A 21,888-nucleotide genomic window follows, 5' to 3' on the forward strand; every position below is an offset into this window, starting at 1 on the left:
CACCCTCCGTGCCTGTAGGAGAGTCTCTCACTGGACTGCCCCCGCCCCTCCGCCTGTGGCCGCCTCTGCGCCTGCGCAGGACTTACTCCTAATAAGGCCGGGGGCCCGCCCCTACCGCCCTACCGAAGGGTTCGCATTCTCCCGCCTTCCCTCCGCCACCCGGGCGATTGGTCTGTCAACTTTCGGCCCGGAGGGAGGGTGCGGAGGACGGCCAAACGGCAGGCTGCGCCCCGCCCCCTCTTAAAGGGGAAGCGCTGTCAAGCCCGCCTCTTTGCTCAATGCCTGAATGGGACTTGAGCGGGAAGGTGGCTGAGTCCTTCCTCTCGTCTTTCCCACAGGCCGGGGGAATCTTGGTCCAGCTCCCTCGGCCGGGCGTTACCGACATTTTCCCCATCAGGTGGATCTGGCGCGGCAGCTCGCGAGGCCTTAAAAGAGCAGCAGGCGGCCGGCCGCTTTTCGCTACAACCTGGAGTAAGGCCTGCGGGAACTACGCGACCCAGCGTGCAGCGGGCGCGGCTCCCGGCATGCTCGGCGGCGGAGTTCCCGCCGAGCCGCCCCGGCTCGCCCGGCCGCCGCCTCAGCGCTGCCCGCGGGCCCCGGCCCTCCTCCCGCCGCGGCTTTCGGGCTCACGGAGCGCCGGGGAGGGCTGGTAGCCGAGGTAGGCGGAGCTCCCGCGTGCCCCCTGCGTTTTCCTTCTCTTTTAGGCCGCTCGCTTTTAAATCTCCCTCCTGGCTTTAGTGTTTTCCGCCCTTTCTCAGACGCGGGAGGTCCGCCGCCGCCGAAGTGCCTCGCAGGTTTTGTCCACCTTCAGGATTCCTCTTTAGTTTAGGCTGCATCTGCCCCCAGAAACGTGTTCGTCCAATAGGCCACCTTTAAGAAAGAATTTTTCCCCCCTCCCGGTGTCAGAACGTTTAGACATGCAACGTAGGCGACGCTTACTGAAGGCGTGAGGGGCGCAGCACCCCCTTTTCATCTCTTTTTATCCTAAGACTGAAAACCACGGGGTCGGGAAGAAGCGAAAGAATAAAAGCCTAATCTGTAATCAGGCCCGCGTCCCTATGTACGTGATCGACTTTCAGGGCTTAATTTTTGCGTAGTGCCAAATGAAACGCCCTGCAGAAGAGCTCCTTTTAATTCCAGATGGACTCTCAGAGTATATGCTAACATGTGTTTTTGAAAGACATGGCTGTAAATAGAACGAATCCGCGGAGGATTTTCGTAGAGTGTCTATGAACACAAGTCCTATTCCGAGTAGTAGCTTTGAATTAAAAAGGAAACGTAAGTGGGTGTTGAACTTGGATTTCTCCTTCTATCCAGTTCGTTCGCAGCGGTGGTACACCTGTACGGTGACCTATTTAGAGCACTTTGAAAACATCTGTTAGTAGAAGTACCCATTGACGTGCAAAGAGAAATCTAGACGCTGATCTGCTGGAAATGCTAAATTTCAAACAAAAAGCCCTCCAGGAAATTCGGCGTCTTGGGAATAATAAAAATATTGCTCGGGACTCGGAGATTGCCTCGTGTTACTATACTGTGACACTTTTGTGGTTTTGACTACTTGAATATTAAACCGACCCAGGCAGTACAGGGTGATGTGTTTCTGAGAATCGTCTAGGGATTTCATTGTTGTCATTCTTTAAAATCTTTCAGATTAAGCAGACAGGTCTTATCAAAAACCCGTCACTGTTAAAAATTGAATGTTTTGGTTTTTACCTGAACCCTACTGTTTTCTTATTCATGGATTTGAATCACCGAGTCCTTATTGGAAGCCCCAAATAATGCAAGATGCCTTGTTATTTACCGATTCAGGTTAGACACTGAATGCGCCTATGGGTTTTATTCAGCCTGAGAAGTAATCCGCTGGCAGATAGGACACGTGGTTAGAAACCAGAAGCAAGAAAGGCAGTGATGCAGGCTGCTTAGACTATTCGGTCCAAGAAGCTAGAGCAAGAAGAGAGGAAGAGAGGCTGAGTATGGTAATGGAGATCTTTTATACATTATTTTCACCTTTCGTGACTCTTGTTAAACAGGCTGAAAGGAAGCAAAAAATCCAAATGGTGATTTTTTTTCAGCTTGTGTTGGCCTAAGCGTGTAAAAAACACTCTAATATGGGGGGAGGGGGTGTGAATTATTTCAGACGTGCTTTTTTTTTTTTTTTTTTTTTTGGCTAAATTAATATAAGCTAATCAAAGGCTTCTTCCTACCATACCTGTGAGAGCACACTGTGTGGAGAGAGTACTAACTTGGAAAAAAAAGAAATCACCGTATTCCCTAAACTCAATTCTTGACCTTTGGTTATTTATGATGTTCTTTTCTTCTCAGTAATCACTTACCTGGACATTTGGGGGGTTTTCACATTGGGTTCCCTTACTCTGCTAAATGCAAAATCTAAAAGCCCCCAGTTCTTTGCAATGTAGGAATTAATTGGTGATATCAAGTCCTCTGATAAAGCAAAAAGGCATATTATTTGCTCTTCAAACTGTTTTCTACCATTAAGTAACCCTAAAAAAGATAAGTAACTGACTCCCCCAAATTAGTACCAAGTGTCTGGGATTACCTGTAATTTTGAAATCAGTTTCTTTTAAGAGGTCCCTGGTGGGAAATGTTTATGCCTCTAAACGTTTGTCTTATAAGCTTTATTTATATTGTGAGAGGGGAGGGCAATAGCTTAAAACTCTCATTGAAAACAAAATTAGCAGGGGAGGGTGCCTGGGTGGCTGAGTCAGTTAAGCCTCTGACTTCAGCTTAGATCATGATATCACAATTGGTGAGTTCGAGCCCTGCATCAGGCTCTGAGCTGACAGTGCTGAGCCTGCTTTGAATCTTCTGTCCCCCACTCTGTCTCTGCCCCTCCCCAGCTTGTGCACTCTCTCTCTCTCTCTCTCTCTCTGTCTCTCAAAAATGAATAAACATTAAAAAACGCAAAACTTAAAGAAAAGAAAATTAGCAGATAGTTCTGAAGGATTCCTAAAGATACCACCTGAGAAAATTTCAGCTATTGCTTAAGTCAGGCCAATTAAATTTGAAATGCTTTTCTTCTTTCTACTTCTTAATGTTTTTAACACTTTTTTATTATGGAAAATTTCAAACACACACAAAAATTGAGGTAATAATACAATAAATCCTAATGCACTATTCACCAGCTTGAATATTTATCAATATATGGCCAATATTATTTCATCTGTAGCCTTCTACACTTCCTATCTCCTGCTGGACTGTTCATTTTACCTGTAAATACTTTAAATATGGAGGGATAAGAGAATTTTTTAAAAAACATGCTCACTAGAGTGCCTGGATGGCTCAGGTGGTTAAGCCTCTGACTTCAGCTCTGGTCATGATCTCACGGCTCAGGGGTTCGAGACCTGTGTCAGGCTCTGTGCTGACAACATAGAGCCTGGAGCCTGCTTTGGATTCTGTGTCTCCCTCTCTCTCTGCCCCTCCTGCTCAGTCTCTCTCCTCAAAAATAAATAAACATTAAAAAATAAAAACAAGGGCTCTGGGGTAGCTCAGTTGGTTAAGCGGCCGACTTCGGCTCAGGTCATGATCTCGCTGTCCGTGAGTTCGAGCCCCGCGTCGGGCTCTGTGCTGACAGCTCAGAGCCTGGAGCCTGTTTCAGATTCTGTGTCTCCCTCTCTCTGACCCTCCCCCATTCATGCTTTGTCTCTGTCTCAAAAATAAATAAACGTTAAAAAAAAAATTAAATAAATAAATAAATAAAAACATACCCACGATTCCATTATCCCATCAAGACAATTATCTATCATTTAATATCCAGACAATTAAAATGTCCAAATTTCCCCATTGTCTCAATATCTTTTTACAGGTTTAGCAGGATCCACACAAGTTCCGTATCTTGCATTTGGTTAGATTTTTTTCTAAACCAGTAAGAGGCAGTTAATTCCCCCCCCCCCCAAAAAAAACAGGCAGTTAATTTCCTATTTAATTCAGTGAAGCAAATAGCAGTGTTTTTGTAAGGAGGGTATTTGGATAGTTAGAAAACACTGTTAAAAGTATAAGGAAATTGAAGAAAATCACTTTAGGGCTCCTGGTTAGCTCAGTGGGTTAAGCTTCCTACCTGTGATTTCAGCTCAGGTCATGATCTCCTGGTTCATGAGATCAAGCCACCACCCCGCACCCCTCCTTGTCAGCTGACAAGCACAGAGCCTGCTTGGGATTCTCTCCCTCTCTGCCCTTTTCCCACTTATGCACATGTTCTCTCTAAAAATAAATAAACTTCAAAAAAAAAGCACTTTAGGGTGCCTTCAACTCGATATCGGCTTAGGTCATGATCTCAGAGTTTGTGAGGTCGAGCCCTACGTCGGGCTCTACACTGACAGCGTGGAGCCTGCTTGGGATTCTCTTTCCTCTCTCTTTCTCCCATCCCACTCGTGTTTCTCAAAGTAAATAAGTAGAAAGAAAATCACTTTAAATAAAAATCCTCATATTAAAAGGTCACCAATTGATAGCCCACTGTAGAAATGCAATTGTACCTAATGCAAATAAATAAATCATTACAAATCTAAGAGTTCATATTTTACTTGTTCTAGAAGGTCCAGTGAAGCATTGTAAGTTGTATTGAAAAAACCTAAAACTTTTAATCAATTCATTAGCACAATAGGCAACCAAAAAACGAAACAAACAAAGCAGTCTGTTTCCATTGAACTCAGTTTTAAAGTATGAATTGCTTTATTACATAAGTGGTACACACTAATTGTATTTAAAAAACAAAAATAGAGCTAGAAAGAAGATAGATAAAAGTCACTACAAACTGGAGATAAAACTCTTCTTGGAATCTAAGTATATAATTGCATTTTAGTTTTTTGCTTTAAGGAAATGCTTGGGCTAGGACTAAAGGATAAAGTTAAGAAAATACCAGATTCTCAAGCTGGAACTTTAGAAATCTGAGCAGTGTTGGTCTGTACATTTAGTTTATGAGGTAGACAGCACGGATTTAAAATTGGGTGTATGCAGTCAATCCCACTATGGGTTCTGACTACTGACAGTGGAAGATGATCACAGCCAAAAATGAAGGGACTATGAATGACTGGGACTAGTAAAGAGAAAATTCAGTATCATGAACTATCATTCCCATGGCCAAGAAGAAAAGCAAACACATATTATCTACTTTGGTTATTCCAGACAGAAAAAAATAACACATATGGTATACTTTGCATATCGCTGACCAGAAAAACATTCAGTTTTCCCTAGGTGGTTACCATAGTTACATGAGCTGTTTATAACATCAAGAGGAGGAACTAGGTCACAGTATTGAAGGAGTTTGAATTATGCAATTATGCTTCCTAAAAACGGGAAAACATTTAAAATTTAGGGAAGAGAGATTTATACTATATGTTCAAAATTGAAATCGTGGTCTAGGTTTGCCAGTGAAACTTAAAATTTTGTCCAAAATTAAATAGTTGATACTATGGGTATAAATTGTTCAATCTATTCAAATGCTGCAATGGCTAGATTCACAAGTGTGGTAGGAGTTGCCAATGCATTCCTTGAAGATCCCTCTTTTATCTTAGTGAGCCATCTTATCTTAAAATGTTTCTGCAGGTAATCAGTAAACCCAACAATGGCCTAGAATCTTGGAGTAGCCAAATCACATGTAAACGGAAACTTTGACTTCTTACCTTCTTTGAAAGCTTGAGATCACAGCTTGGCGTCAGATGCTACTCTTAATTGGTCATAGAGATTTTCCTATTAATTTCATCAATGGATAGAGAAAAGTGGAGGGAGGGAATGTTTTGAAAGTGGTAGTGGAACACCTGTCTGGCTCAGTCAGTAGAGCCAGCAACTTTTGATCTCCAGCCCCACGTTGGGCGGGGAGCCTGCTTTAAAAAATAAAACAAAACAAAGAAACTTGAAAGCTGTGGTAACATAGACTAAACCGTATCTTTAAATTAAATGTGTATATATATATATATATATATATATACACATATATATATCTTTTTTTACTAAGAACCACAAAAATGATGATTTTATTCAGGAACCATGTCTGTTATCAGAGCCCTGCACAGTGCTCAATAAATAGAAGTTAGATGCAGGAAAAGAAAATTAAAAAGTGCACCTCGAGGTTGCGGGATTGCAGATGGTTATTTTTAATCTCATGATCAGTCTAGACTCATAGACTTTTTATAGCAAAAAGTAATCTTAGATCAACGATTTCCCATCAAGGAAAAAGAAGAGGCAACAACACATAGTCTCTCCGAATAGCTGGGTAAGCCTCCGCCACTCATAGTAATTTATCATAATCATCATGGCTGTAATGATGGGGAAGGGGTTGAGGATCCCTATTAATGGATCACCTCTAGACCAACATTTCTTACAGATGATGATTGGGGGACCCAGAGGAGTTAATTCATTTGCCCAGGGTCACATGGCAATTTATGAATTAAGCGTACACCTAGAAATTTGGGGCGACTGGGTGGCTCAGTAGGTTGAACCTCTGGCTTCTGCTCGGGTCGTGATCTCACGGCTTGTGAGCTCAAGCCCCATGTGGGGCTCTCTGTTGTCAGTGCTGAGCCTGCTTTGGATCGTCTGTCCCCCTCTCTCTTTACCCCTCCCCTGCTCACACACTCTCTCAAAAATAATAATAAAAAATAATAAATTTTTGAGAATGAGTTGGGGAGGGGCAGAGAGAGGGAGAGAGAGAATCCCAAGCAGGCTCCACGCTATCAGAACACAGCCTGACGTGGGGCTCAAACTCGTGAACCTCAAGATCATGACCTAAGCTGAAGTTGGATGCTTAACTGACTGAGCCACCCAGGTGCCCCAGGATGCTCTACTCTTTAATGAATAAAACATACTATTGGCCAGGAGATTTTTGCTAAATTCTTTGTTCCTTTTAAATTATTCTGATTGGTTTTTCTCTTTTTTAGAAGGATGGAATATATTTTACTTAACAGGTTTTTAACTTTATTCACTTAAATATTTTTTCAATGTTATTTTCCTGTCTTCTTTTTAAATTGAAGTGTGCATACAATGTTATATCAGTTTCAGGTGCACAGCATAGGGGCTCCACAGTAGGTATTAGGCACATTAGGCTGTCCTTAACACGAAAAGTGTAGTTACCCTCTGTCACCATACAAAGTTATTACATTAGTCCCTTTGTTTTACTTTTTATCCCTGTGACTTCTTTCTTTTTTTTTTTTTTAATTTTTTTTAACGTTTTTATTTATTTTTGAGACAGAGAGAGACAGAGCATGAACGGGGGAGGGGCAGAGAGAGAGGGAGACACAGAATCGGAAACAGGCTCCAAGCCATCAGCCCAGAGCCCGACGCGGGGCTCGAACTCACGGACCGCGAGATCGTGACTGGAGCTGAAGTCGGACGCTTAACCGACTGAGCCACCCAGGCGCCCCTCCCTGTGACTTATTTCTAACTGATTATTTAATGAGGCTTTATTGGAGCTGGTGCTACATGAATCACTCTTGTCATGGTTAATTTAATCCAGCATTTGGTAACTATTGATTTCTGAGGGTGACAATTTTTTAAAAATTGCTTATCCAGTTTTAGTTCCATAAATTGAGGTTCTCTGACTCTTTTGTGGGGGAGAGCAAGCATTTTATTTTATTTTTTAGTGAAGTATAATTAACATACAGTGTTCTATTAGTTTGAGATGTACAACATTGATTCAACAGTCCTGTAAGTGACTCAGTGTTCACCACAATAAGTATAGTCACCATCTGTCACCCAACATTATCACGATATTTTTGATTAACTTCTCTTTGCTGCACTTTTCATGTTTGTGAATTATTTATTTTATAACTGGAAGTTTGTACCTTTCAATCTCCTTTATTTCACTCATCCCCCCTCCACTCTCAGACTCTTTTATATATGGAAACCAGTATAGATCTCACTTTATGCAATGTATGTGTTTCTGGAAAATTGTGCTCAAACCTCATTTTGCTGTAAGTAATATGCAATGTGCCAGTTCTATAAAACAAGAGATCCAAGTTTTGAAAATATTTGTTTAATACAAAAAAAAAAAACACCTCATCTGGCTTTCTTTCATTTACTAGAATGGCCTCAAGTGTCTCACTCTGCTTGAGAAAACAGTTCGTGCTCCTCCTTATCTAACCGCAGCCTAGGTGTACTTTCTTTTGCTTGTTCTCACTGTGGCATACATTCCAGATGCTTCAGCATGATAGCCTATGGTCACAGAAACGCCATCGTCAGGGAGAAGGCTCTGAAGAAATGCCCACAAGTGACAGTAGAAATGTTTTCTTCTGGTATCTGGCTGAAGTAAGCACCAGAATTAGAGGCATAAAAAGTCAAAGATATAAAAGATGGAGGGAAATTCTGAGTGGAAAATATTAGAGGCTAAACAGCTTTCTGGGAGCACCTGGATGGCTCAGCCGGTTGAGCATCTGACTCTTGATTTTGGCTCAGATCTTGATTTCATGGTTCCTGAGATCAAGGCCTGCATTGAGCTCTTCGCTGACAGCATGGAACCTGCATGGGATTTTCTCTCTCCCCTTCCCCTGCTCACACGCTCTCTCTCTCTCTCTCTCTCTCTCTCTCAAAATAAATAAATAAACTTAAAAATACATACATTTTAGGGGCACCTGGGTGGCTCAGTCGGTTGGGCGTCCGACTTCAGCTCAGGTCACGATCTCGTGGTCCATGAGTTCAAGCCCCGCGTCGGGCTCTGTGCCGACAGCTCAGAGCCTGGAGCCTGCTTCCGATTCTGTGTCTCCCTCTGTCTGCCCCTTCCCCGCTCACACTCTGTCTCGCTCTCTCTCTCAAAAATAAACATTAAAAAAAATTTTTTAAATACATTTTAAAAAGCTTTCTGTTACAGAAAAGTAGAAGAATCAGAGAAAGGAATGATTATTTAAGTCATTAATGGTGGTAGTACATTAGAATTAAATTTAGGGACCACGATATGCAAATTATTTCTATGGAAACTAGTTGTGATTCTTTTATGTGATTCTTTTATTCTTTTTCACTATGCAGTGAAAAACACAGTTGTAACACAGGGTTGGGCGAATAGTTTCTCTAACTTAATCTTTGAAAATTGGCGTGTTGATTCCAAAATAATTTCAAAAGAGCCTAGTGACTTCCTTATATGCTGTTATCTTTAGAATACCCCTAACTTTTTATATCCAGGTAAATATCTATGGAAGAATTGTCCAGCAATATATACTGATAATAGTTGCCTCTAATTTAGGGCCTGGGGATCTGGAGTTGGAGAGACACTTAGTTTTCACAAATGCCATTTTGCACATTTAATTAAAAATGTTTTATTTGAATATAATGGACACAGTGTCACACAGATTTCAGGTATACAGTGTAGGGATTCAGACAAGTTTATACATTATGCTATGCGTTTAATTTTTTTTGCATTTAATTTTTTTGATACATGTATTACTTTAATAAAATCTAAACTTTATTTTATTTTTAAACTTTGTTTATTTTAAATATAAAAGAAGCAAGAAAACTTTCTGTACATTCTGGAATAACAAAATGCATATGTATACTACCTCCTAGGAAAGGACACATAATCTAAATACTTAGATTCAGTTCACTTTTATGAGAATGTTTCTATCACCACTGTTAGTATTGTCTGCATTTAGCATACTAGCATTGTAATTACACATATGTTATTATGTAAATTAAAACCAAGAAATACAATTGGTCAATTTGAAGCTTTTAAAGACTTCCCACATTAGGAACTAATCTGGGCGGTTTTGCATCCGTAACCTATTTTTTGTGAAGGTTTTTTAGCAGTTTAAGAGATGTTGCGTGTAACCTTTTTCTCATTCAGTATAGCCCTCAACTTCTTAAGAGCTTTTTAAATTTCTGTGTGATGTCACTTGCGTACTTTATGTTAAGGTGGGATAAATTTTTTTTATCAATTTTTATGAATTGAATGTTTGACAATTCCTTTTCAGGTAGATGTTATATATTAATGCCATCTGTAACTTCTGCCTATGACCTCAGAAGGGACCTATGCAATATATCTACCCAAGAAAGAGTCCTTCCCTTGAGCTGTGGTCTTCTCTATGGGATTGAAATGTAACAGAAGTATCTAATAAAGAAGACTCTGAACATAGCAGATGAGAAAGGAAAAAGATTGGGAGAAGAGCCCAGATGTCATAAAGCAAAGAGGATGATGTACAGGAAGCAGCTCTTATTTGTTCTGTCGCATGACTCAAAGAACTCCCAAGAAATTAATTCTGTCCCACCAGACATATTTTTCAATTTGGGATATAGATTAATTTTTCCCAATAAAATAGATATTAGTAGATACATAACATACAGGAAAACAATTGAGCATAGTGACCTGAGTGATTATAATACCTTACAGAAGAGATCTTCTTCAGAAAGTTACTCTTCAGTGTATGGCATGTTGCTTTCTAGAAAAAAACTGGAGTGACAGCACTGCCGTAACGAATAATGGCCCATGGCGAGAGGCAAGGGGAAGCATGAAAGGAGCAATTAACAGGGAAATGAGGTCATATGGAAAGAATGAAATAGATTCAGGAAACTTCTAGGAGGTATTATCACCTGAGTTTAGTAACTATATTCCGGGGATGGGAGAAAAGTCATCTAGAATTGTGGCTGGGGCCATAAGCAGATCCTGGCAATACTGCGTGAAATAGAAATCCAGGAGGCAAGGCAGGTTCGTAGGGAGGAGATACGAATTTAAGTCATACAAGAATATAATTGTATTGTTTACATCTTTGGGCTCTATCAACCTTAGGCCTCCTCTTCCAAACAGCACAAATTATTGCTTCCTATGAACAGCTTGTTTGTTTGTAAAGAACACCCAGCTATAGAAATTGGAGGCTGGGAATGTGTTGGGAAGGGCAGAGAGACTAGAGGAAATAATTTAGAGACACAGTTGTCTTAAAAATATCTTCCCATATGCCAGGACTTAGCTTGTATTATTTCTATTAGTAAGTCAGGAATTGATAATAGATGATATCAAGGATATATATAGACCCCTGTGAGGAAAAAGTCAATGCAGCCGGTGTTTGCTTAGTCCTTGCATATCTCCAAGGGAACCATGATTGACCCTTGGCCAACTCTGGGAATTTGGCCTTGGAGTATTTTTGTGTTAACGTTGATGATTTTGTTACATACACCTGGAACAATGGATCATGCCATACTGGCTTGTCAGGTTGCTTTGCACAAACGTGTGCACTTGGTTTCATTGTTGTGGTCCTGAGTTTCAGTTGCCATGGCTGATTGCGTAGCAGAATATATGTATATTAACCGGCCCCCATAAAAGCTTTGGACCCTGAAACTCAAATGGGTTTCCATGGGCAGAGACATTCCACAGATGCCTATAGTTTTCTGAGAGAGAGAGAGAGAGAGAGAGAGAGAGAGAGAGAGAGAGAGTGGGAGAGAGATCGTTCCTGTATAGTTTCAGGCAAAGGACTTTGGAAGTTTATGCTGAACCTCTCTGGACTTCACCAATGGATCTTTTTCCCATTGCTTTGGCTCTCTGCCATTTGCTGTAATAAATTTTAGTCATGTGTATAACATCCTCTTGAGTCTTGTGAGTCCTTCTGGGAGCACAGATACACAAAGTACTGAGGAAATTTAAAACCCAATTTGTCCATCCAAATCTTGGTAGGATTTACTGGAAAAAAAAAATTAACAGATGTGAGTGTGTATCTGTGTGTGTGGATTTAAACTAAATCAAGTCTTTGGCTCATGTCCAGGAGACATTTATAGTCTCTATAGGGATATAGGACACAGAGTGTTGGTAAAAATGCTTAGGGGCATAAGTATAAATAAAAGCAAATTAGAGATAAATGTAGAAGGAAGGCAGATTAAAATATTAACATTGGTTAGAGTCAGTCAAGATTTATGGAAGATGATGCATATTTAAGAAGAAATATGGGACCAGCTTGTCAAATAGTAGCTTTCGTCGTTTCCCCCATTTATACTTCAGCACTATATAAAAAATGTAAAATAAAAAGCTTTTTTCTGGGTTTTATCTGGTAAGTGCTTAGTCCAACTCAAGTCTGACTGAACTTTTTGTGTGGAATAAAAATTTGTACTAAATTAAAATATTTTATGTAACGATTATTTGAGATCCACAGTTATGTCACCTATGAATTATGTAGTATCATTCCAAACTCCACGCTAATTCGTGTTTTCATCAATAAACAATATCTGATAATTTCTGTAGCTATTTACTTAGACTGCTTCTATCCAAAGATTAAGAATGAATTTTAAGAGCTCTTCTTCTTTGATGGCCAAATAGCTCCTATCAGGTCAATATATAAAAATAATACCGAAAAGACACTGGAGAGCAAGCAAAAGAAGGCGAATTCTTAAGAGAAGTCAACACTTGGAAGAATGAAATGGCACTTCAAGAGTTTCCTATTTTTATGTCTTTTAGCCTGCAGCATCCAGTCATGTAGATTGACCCAAACTTAGAAACTTGCAGACATATTGACTTGGAGAACCAGAGAACGGAGTCCAGGGCAACCACAGTGTCTTATAGGGTCTAAAATTAACATATACTGCCTTGGTAAAATCATGAATGTCTTCAGTGGCCTAAGTCCAAGTTCCCTTCTCCACTCTCCTCCTGTGGATAAGGTCCCCTCGTCAAATAACCCTCCTTTGTCTCAGAAACCCGGTATATTTCCTCCTTATCCCTGCAAGCTTGTGGAATTATTCAAACCAGTCACATCCTTCCATGGAACCCAGGGGCTACCTCATCCTTTTGGTATTACAAAACCTGCCTCCCACAGTGCCTGGTTATTTACTCCTGGGTATAATTTCCATGTGGCCCTACATGGGGTTTGGTATCTTCCAATCAGGCTGTGAATATATGTACTAGTAAACTACTGTTGATCTTATCTGTCCAGTGCTGGGTGTCACGTGTTAGGTGATTCCCATAAACATAGGGTGGGAATTCCTCCCTTCCCTTACCAATGAGATGAAAAGAAGGCAATTAAACCAGACAGTATTGGAAAGTGGGGGAGAGAGTTTCCAGAAAAGAGAGAGCCAGAGAGAGGATGCTTAAATTTTTTGCAGAAACTTCCCAAATCTCTAGCTAACTCCTAGACTATACATGTGTAGGTGGACTCCAAGAAGCACAGATAAGGCTAAAAGAAGCGCACTGAGTTAGAGTTTGAGTTTAGGCAAAGTTAACTGCCTGCTGAAACAAACAAAAAATTACTGCTCTTTAGAGAAATAGAACCAAGCATCTCTAAAGTACATCATTCTATGTTCAGTATAGTGTCTAAAATTACTAGATATAATAAGAAATAAGAAAATGTGACCCAAACGTCAATCCATGGAGATCAGCTCCAAAACGAACTAGATGTTGGAATTAGAGACAGGGATTTTATTTTTTTTTTTTTCAACGTTTTTTATTTATTTTTGGGACAGAGAGAGACAGAGCATGAACGGGGGAGGGGCAGAGAGAGAGGGAGACACAGAATCGGAAACAGGCTCCAAGCCATCAGCCCAGAGCCTGACGCGGGGCTCGAACTCACGGACCGCGAGATCGTGACCTGGCTGAAGTCGGACGCTTAACCGACTGCGCCACCCAGGCGCCCCTAGAGACAGGGATTTTAAAACAACTGTTAGTACACTCTGAAAACCATAGAACACGTATGAAAGAAATTGAAGAAGACACAAAGAAATGGAAAAACATTCCATGCTCATGGATTGGAAGAGCAAACGTTGTTAAGATATCTATACTACCCAAAGCAAACTACACATTTAATGCAATCCCCATCGAAATACCACCAGAGTTCTTCACAGAACTAGAACAAATAATCCTAAAACGTGTATGGAACCACAAAAGACACCAAATAGCCAAAGCAATCCTGAAAAAGAAAAACAAAGCTGCAGGAATCACGATTCCAGATTTCAAGCTATATTTTATAAAGCCATAGTCATCAAGACAGTATAGTGCTGGCACAAAAGCAGACACATAGATCAATGGAACAGAATAGAAAACACAAAAATGGACCCACAACTATATGGGCAATTAATGTTTGACAAAGCAGGAAAGAATATCCAATGGAAAAAAGACAATGTCTTCAACAAATGGCATTGGGAAAACCAGATAGCAACATGCAAAAGAATGAAACTGGACCACTTTCTTATACCACATACAAAAATAAATTCAAAATGGATGAAAGACTTAGCAGGAAACCATCAAAACCCTGAAGGAGAATGTAGGCAGCAACCTCTTTGACCTCAGCTGCAACAAGTTTTATTTATTTATTTATTTATTTATTTATTTATTTATTTATTTATTTTTGAGAGATAGAGTGTGACCGGGGGGGGGGGGGGCAGAGAGAGAGGGAGACAGAATCTGAAGTAGGCTCCAGGCTCCGAGCTGTCCGCACAGAGCCCAACGCGGGAAACCATCAAAACCCTGGAGGAGAATGTAGGCAGCAACCTCTTTGACCTCGATTTATTTATTTATTTATTTATTTATTTATTTGAGACAGAAAGAGACAGAGCGTGAGCAGGGGAGGGGCAGAGAGAGAGGGAGACACAGAATCTGAAGCGGGCTCCAGGCTCTGAGCTGTCAGCCCAGAGCCCGACGTGGTGCTCGAACCCACGAACCGTGAGATCATGACCTGAGCGAAGTCAGACGCTAAACCAACTGAGCCACCTAGGCGCCATGCAGCAAGTTCTTACTAGACATGTCACCAGAGGCAAGAGAAACAAAAGCAAAAATGAACTATTGGGATTTCATCAAAATAAAAAGCTTCTGTACAGTGAAGGAAACAACAAAACTAAAAGGCACCTATGGAATGGGAGAAGATATTTCCAAATGACATATCAGATAAAGCGTTAGTATCCAAAATCTACACACTCAACATCCCCCCAAAATAATCCAGTTAAGAAATGGGCAGAAAACATGAATAGACAGCTTCAAAATACATGAACCAAAAATGGACAGAATTAAGGGGAGAAATAGACAATTCCATAATCAAAATTGGTAATTTTAACATCTCTTCCTCTAGAACTGATAGAACATGAAGGAAAAAGAGAGAGGGGGAAGGAGGGATGGAAGGAAGGAAGGAAGGAAGGGAGAAAAGAGAGGGAGAACAAAAGAAAGGATGATAGGTAGGTGTTAACAGTCCCATCAACAACCTAACACCTAACTGTTGGCTAACAACTACAGAAGAATGAACTAAAAATTTTTATTTGTGAATTTGGAGATGGACATCTTTCCTTTTGTTGAATCATATTTTTATTTACAAAGTTAAATTTCCATTCCTCTCTTTGGCTGATTACATTTAACATTTTCCTAAATTAGGGGCGTCTGGGTGGCTCAGTCGGTTGAGCGTCTGTCCGACTTCAGCTCAGGTCATGATCTCACAGTTCGTGAGTTTGAACCCCGCATCGGGCTCTGTGCTGACATCTCCGAGCCTGGAGCCTGCTTCCAATTCTGTGTCTCCCTCTCTCTCTGCTCCTCTCCCCCTCATGTTCTGTCTCTTTCTCTCAAAAATAAATAAACGTTAAAAAACATTAAAAAAAATAAAATTTTCCTAAATTTGACCTACTTTGTACGGTGATAAATAACACTTATCCTGAAACTATGAACATTTCTCCCTGAAAGAAGTAATGACCCTTTCTAAAGAGCAGATAGGGGCTGCTCATAGCCGACTACCAACCCTATTGTTAAAGTCTTCAGAATCTTCTGATATGTATAATTCTACCTCCTACCTTGCTCGAAAGTAATTGACCCCTATTTCCCTTTAAATTATATATAAATTCAGTTTTTATAAATCCATTCTTAAAAAATTATTAGGGAAGCTGCTATGTTACATCAAAACAGAGTTTTAGTGGCTCCTCGGATATTTATTTACAACATTCTATATTTCACAAAATATTTTCATGCGTATTTTCACACTGATGCTAAAGTAGACAGCATTTCACAGTGATGGAATAAGCTTAAGTAAATATTAGGCTAGATACTAGTCTGAGGTCAAATAACTATTGAATGGTGGAGCCAGGTGTTCTGGTTTCTAATAAAAATCTTCCCATTATCCTGATATAAATTAAAAGAATCTTTTAGTGCAAATACTCATTTTACTTAGTTTTATAAAGTTTAGATTTTTATGAAAGTATCATTTTCTTTAAGTGCAACTATTTGCTGGGAATTGCACTAAATTTATAGATTTAGTGAACTGAACAATTTTACAATTGTTTTTTTATAGATTAGTTTTTTTATAGATTAATTTAGTGAACGGAACAATTAAAATATGTTGTCCCAACCAAGAACATAGTAGTAACATTCATATATGCAGGATTTCTTACCTCCTTATTTCTAAATTTCTTAACTCAAATATTTAAAAATATATATATGTGGGGCGTCTGGGTGGCTCAGTCAGTTAAGCGTCAGACTTTGGCTCAGGTCATGATCTCACAGTTCGTGAGTTCAAGCCCTGCTTTGGGCTCTGTGCTGACAGCTCAGAGCCTGGAGCCTGCTTCAAATTGTGTCTCCTCTCTCCCTCTCTGCCCCTCCCCTGAACACACACTATCTCTCCCTCTCTCTCAAAAATAAGTAAACGTTCAAAAATATTTTTTAAAAATATGTACATAGTAAATCCAAGTAGCAAAAAGGGATATACAGTGAACAGAATTATAGCCTCATACCTGACCTCTGCCTCCCAGCTTCTCTTCCCAGAGAAAGCCAATTTCTCATCAGACATTTCCAGAAATTTTCTATGTAATACAGGTATATACATAATAGAATGTTTAAATGACACTCTTCCTGTCAAAATTTTAGCAGAGGGAGGAATTCTTTGTAAGTTTTCTTCTAAACGGACCACCATGCCAAAATTTCAGCATAGATTAAGGATTCAAAAAAGCTGAATGATTTGTGGAGATTATTTTAGAAATGGCTGTGCTGTGGAGTCATCCAGAGAGTAAGAGTGGGGAATACTCAAGGTCAAGAGAAAGGGATTTCAGTGGAAAGTCTCAGAAAGTCTAAAATATTCACCTGTCATTAAGGAAACACAGTACATGAACCAACTCACACCTAGAAAATCTAAAAAACAAAGAAGAGATAGCTAGTTCCTAAGAAGGAAGGAAGGAAGATGGGGTTGTTGATGTTTTGGGATCAGCCCACCATTCTTAAGTGTGTCCAGCCTAAAGTTGCTTGAATATTTCCTGAGGATCAGATGAGGGCCATAGAGCCTGGAGTTAATTAAAATCCTGACCAGGGTGCCTGGCTGGCTCAGTCAAAGAGCATCAGACTCTTGATCTTGGGGTCGTGAGTTCAAGCCCCACACTGGGTGTAGAGATTACTAAAAAATAAATAAATAAATAAATGCACTTAATGGAGCTCCAAAAAGAAAAAGTCCCTGTGGAGTGGACCATGTAAGACCCTATGAATGGTAGAAATGGCAAGAGAAGGAAAACACATTGCCTGAGTTGTTGTGGGAAATACAGTCACATATTCCTAGTAGTGGTCTTGGAAGGACAAAATCACCTGCTATAGGAAGAAACAATTTTTGGTTTTTGTTGGGTTTTGTTTGTCTGTTGTTTGAGAGAGAGAGAGAGAGAGAGAGAGAGCGAGCACTCACAGAGGGGAGAGGGACAAAGGGAGAGAGAGAATCTGAAGCCCCAAGAAAGAAGCAGTTTTAAACTCTTGCCAGGTTCAGGGAATGAGAAGTCATCTGATGTAGTTATAAGGTTTAAATCTCTTATGACCAAACGTATGAATATAGTCCTGTTCAAAATCAAGTGTTCTTTAATAGTCGTATCAAGGCCTTTTATGGTAATGTGGAGTTACCCTCAAGGTCTAAGCCAGGATTCTCTCTTCCATACTTTAAGATACAGAATTCTGAGGCTTCAGTTAAGGGCTTTTTCTGGCTCAAGTCCTTCTAAATCTACTACTGAAGGGGTATTGACTCTCTTTTGCAGGCCTTCTCCGTGTGGAGTCAGAGGAGGCCCTCTCCCGCTGGACGAAACACAAATCTCAGGCTCTTTAACCGACATCCGGAAATTTCCATTTTGCCACCTACAAATCTGAAACCTGAAGTGATTCGATCTCCTTTTAATCAATAACAAAGAATGCCTTCACTACAGGTATTTTCTGTGTATATAGTTTTTGAATACTTTTTGTTGTGCTGGTGGGTTTTTTTAAGAGGGGAGGGGTTATAAAAATGAGGGTGGGGCGCCTGGGTGGTTGAGAGAAGCTCAAGGTTCACATTCTGTCCATCCTTCTTCCTAAACTCTTATCTCTTCCCAACAGTCTCTGCTTTAACAACAGAGATACACATCAAAATTTAGAGGAACTAAGTGTTACCGAGGCTCCACTGCTTTGTGCCAGCTATTTCTTGTACTTCAAATATTTAACCCTTACAACAATTACATTAGGCTGGTCTTATCACCTTTGTTTTATAGATGAAGAAATTGAGATACAGAGTTCAAATAAATGCCCAAGGTCGTGCATTACATAGTAGATTCAAGATTTCAATCCAGGCTAGTCTAACTTCAAAGCTCTTTCTACTATACCACTATTTGTACCCGGTTAAAGGAAAAACTGTGTGAACAAATGCCTAGTGGGTTAAGTTCTTAAATAAATATGTAGAGGAGGAAAAACTTTCTCTACACTCTTAGGTTCATGTCTGGAGCCTGAGAATTAGACTGAAAAAGATTCACAAAAGGCATACACACTTTATTTGATGTTAATATTTCAATTTTTTTATGTGCATGGTGGTCTTCATATAAAGTGAAAATCCAAAGAAGTAGTTAATCTCAAGGGGCTTATAAACCATCCTAACCAAGGTAATGAATTGTGGAGAAGTGACAAAGTAAAAGGGGTTTGGTAAGTTGTGGGAAAGTAAATATACAGGGGAAACTACTGGAAGATAGGGTTATTTAGTATGGGTTTGAAATTTTTTTTAATGTTTATTTATTTTTGAGAGAAAGAGAGAGAGAGAGACAGAGCACAAGCAAGGGAGGGACAGAGATGGGGGGAGACCCAGACTCTGAAGCAGGCTCCAGGCTCTGAGCTGTCAGCACAGAACCCAATGCGGGGCTCGAACTTATGAACTGTGAGATGATGACCTGAGCTGAAGTCAGATACTTGACTGACTGAGCCACCCAGGCGCTCCTAGTATGGTTTTGTTTATGCAGACTTGTCTCGGTGCTTTCTCCATCTCCTGTGGTAAAGGTTTCTCCCTTTCTGGTACAACAGGAGACACCTTCACAAAGGAAAATTTATGCCTTGCTTTTAGGCAGAAAGTCTCCATTGCTATCAGTTCAAAATAACCCTTATCCCAAAGTGGCATATTTTGGGGGGGGCATATTATGACCCTCTTCAATTTACCGCTGCCATTTAACGCAATTATATAAGTAACTAAAATCCAGCTTCCCTTTATTCTTTATTTTCCTCTGTTACATTTTTTCTCATGTTTAGGCCACTGATTCTTTCAGTTTTTCCTTTTGCCTTGGCTACATCACTGTGAAATTGAAATTTTAATTAGGTAGCATAAAATGATTTTCTAAGAAGATTGCTGTTAATAACTAACAAGCACTGCTGATTTAGGTACAGTTTTTAAATTAAGAAAATTGAGCCAAATTGTATTCATTTCTGCTGTAACAATAAATATAGTCTGATACAAAAGAACTTATGAATGTTACCAAAACAGATAATATTTTCTTATTCATATTGTAAATTGTTCAGGACAATGTCATCCTGATTTACCAAGATTGTTGTTCTGGAAACCAATAAAGTAATCAAAATTTCCAAAGCCCATGAAAACTAATGACACTCACAAGGGAGACCCATATATGATCATGTATAAACTTGTGGAGAAAATGCATATCATTCAAAGTAGAGAATTAAAAGGGAGGGAATGCTAGATTGTGGTACATTGATTTGGTCAGTGCCTGAAAATTTTTACCGAAGGGAATACTAAAAGGCACGAATGTTACATGGCAAAACCATCCAGCAAATGAGTCCTAAAGTTTGAAATAGGGTTTTTAGGCAGTCTTGGATGCCCTCCGTCAGAATTATCTCCAGCAATTATTAGAAATTCACTTTTCGGGGCACCTGAGTGGCTCAGTCGGTTGAGGGTCTGACTCTTGATTTCAGTTCAGGTCATGATCTCATGGTTCGTGGGATCGAGCCCTGCATCGGGCTCTGCTCTAACAGTGTGGAAACTGCTTGGGCTTCTCTCTCTCCCTCTCTCTCCGCCCCTCCCCTGCTCGCGTGCGCGCTCTCTGTCTCTCTCAAAACAAACAAACAAACAAACAAACATTTTAAAAAATGCATATTTCTAGATCTCTGCCCAGTCCTACTAAATCAGAAATCCAGAAAAACAGGGCCCTGGAATCTGCTTTTTAACCAAGCTCCTCGTGACTTTTCTACTCACTGAGGTAGAGAACCATAGACCTCGTGTCCCTGCTCAGGTGCCAGTCATTTGAATAAGTACAGTCACCTTGTAGCCCAACATTTAAAATTTTTGTTTGTGGCCAAATGTTAGCAAATATTTTCCTTCAGGGTCGGCATTCTTGAGATACTCAGGCATTTATAAATCCCTTTAAAATACTCAATTCAAAAGTTGTTTTATTAAGGAATGCTTTCCATCAAATTGTATGACAAACTTACAGACATGTATCTGATAACACCACAAACAAATTCAGCTAAAACATATCCTCCTAATAAAGTATTAAGAAATCAAAACCCTTTACTTATGTTTTAGGGAAACATTTGAAATATTTATAGACAAAATGATTTGCTTCACAATAATATAGGGAGTAGATGAAGTTATAGATGAAATATGATTGGCAGGGAGCTGGTAGTTGTCAAGGTAAGTGATGATTATATGGGAGTTCATTGTATTATTTTGTTTACTTGTATGTATGTGTGATAAACTCCATAATAAAAAAATTGGAATAAAAAAAAGCTGCCCACCTTAATGCTTTCTAATGGCTGTCTTATTATAAAATCTCTGGGGTTTGTTGCTGATTATTCTCTTGGTTTTGCTAGTGGGAATTTTAAATATAGAATTAAGCATATACTAACTGTACGTTGGGACGCCTGGGTGGCTCAGTCAGTTAAGCGCTCAGGTCATGATCTCATGGTTTGTGAGTTCAAGCCCCACGTCGGGCTCTGTGCTGACAGCTCAGAGCCTGGAGCCTGTTTCGGATTCTGTGTCTCCCTCTCTCTCTGCCCCTCCCCCACTAACACTCTTGTCTCTGTCAAAAATAAATACCTGTACATTAATTGTAATTGTAATGTGAAGCTTAATTTAAGTGACCCAGGGAAAGTTTACTGTTGATGAGATTATTTTTTTAATTAACAGTTTCCTTCGGTGTTCGTTAATGGTAAGATTATTTTTTTAATTAAGTTTCCTTCGGTGTTCATTAATGGATGAACGGATTAACAAAATGTGGTGTGTGCATACAAAGGAATATTATTTGGTCTTAAAAAGGAAGGGAAGTCTGGGACATGCTACACTATGGATAAACCTTGAAGACATTGTGCTAAGTGAAATAAGCCAGTTATAAAAGGACACACTGTCCGATTTCACTTATTCGTGCTGTGTCAAATTCATAGAGACAGAAAGTAAAATGGTGGCTGCCAGGGGCTGGTAGTAGAGGGATGGGGGTGACAAAGTTCTGGAGATAAATGGCAATGAAAGTTGCACAACAATGTGAATTTACTTAATGCCACTGAATCAATCGTATGCTTCAAAATGGTAAATTTCATGTTCTATGTATTTTAGCACAACGAAAAAAGTATTAAGTACTATTATGTACCAGCCTGATGAACAAGACAATAAGGTGAGTTGTCTCATGAAGCTTCCATTCCCATGAAGGAAACAGACAATGACTAAGCAAAAGATAGATAATTGAGATAATGATTAAGGAAACGAAGAGGGTGATTTTGTAGAAAGAATAACTGGGAGTAAGAAATAGTCA

At 39.8% G+C, this 21,888-nt stretch overlaps 1 protein-coding gene across 2 annotated transcripts; it reads left to right on the forward strand.

The window, feature by feature from the left end:
- Positions 1-110: 110 nt before the first annotated feature.
- Positions 111-21,755, forward strand: LOC132691517 (uncharacterized). Of its 2 annotated transcripts, XR_013554987.1 has the most exons (3): positions 111-658; positions 17,878-18,042; positions 21,693-21,755. XR_013554987.1 is itself a non-coding variant. In XM_078445271.2 (2 exons), the coding sequence occupies exon 1, from the start codon at positions 279-281 to the stop codon at positions 651-653; it is 375 nt and encodes a 124-aa protein (XP_078301397.1). In that variant the 5' UTR covers positions 153-278; the 3' UTR covers positions 654-658; positions 1,810-2,116. The 2 variants fall into 2 exon arrangements, 1 of the variants encoding a protein (XP_078301397.1); XM_078445271.2 differs by lacking the exons at positions 17,878-18,042; positions 21,693-21,755 and adding an exon at positions 1,810-2,116 and having other exon boundaries at positions 153-658.
- The last annotated feature ends 133 nt before the right edge of the window (positions 21,756-21,888 follow it).

The sequence above is a fragment of the Panthera onca genome, chromosome B1 (assembly GCF_046562875.1).
Source record: "Panthera onca isolate mPanOnc1 chromosome B1, mPanOnc1 haplotype 2, whole genome shotgun sequence".
In the NCBI taxonomy this organism is placed as follows: domain Eukaryota; kingdom Metazoa; phylum Chordata; class Mammalia; order Carnivora; family Felidae; genus Panthera; species Panthera onca.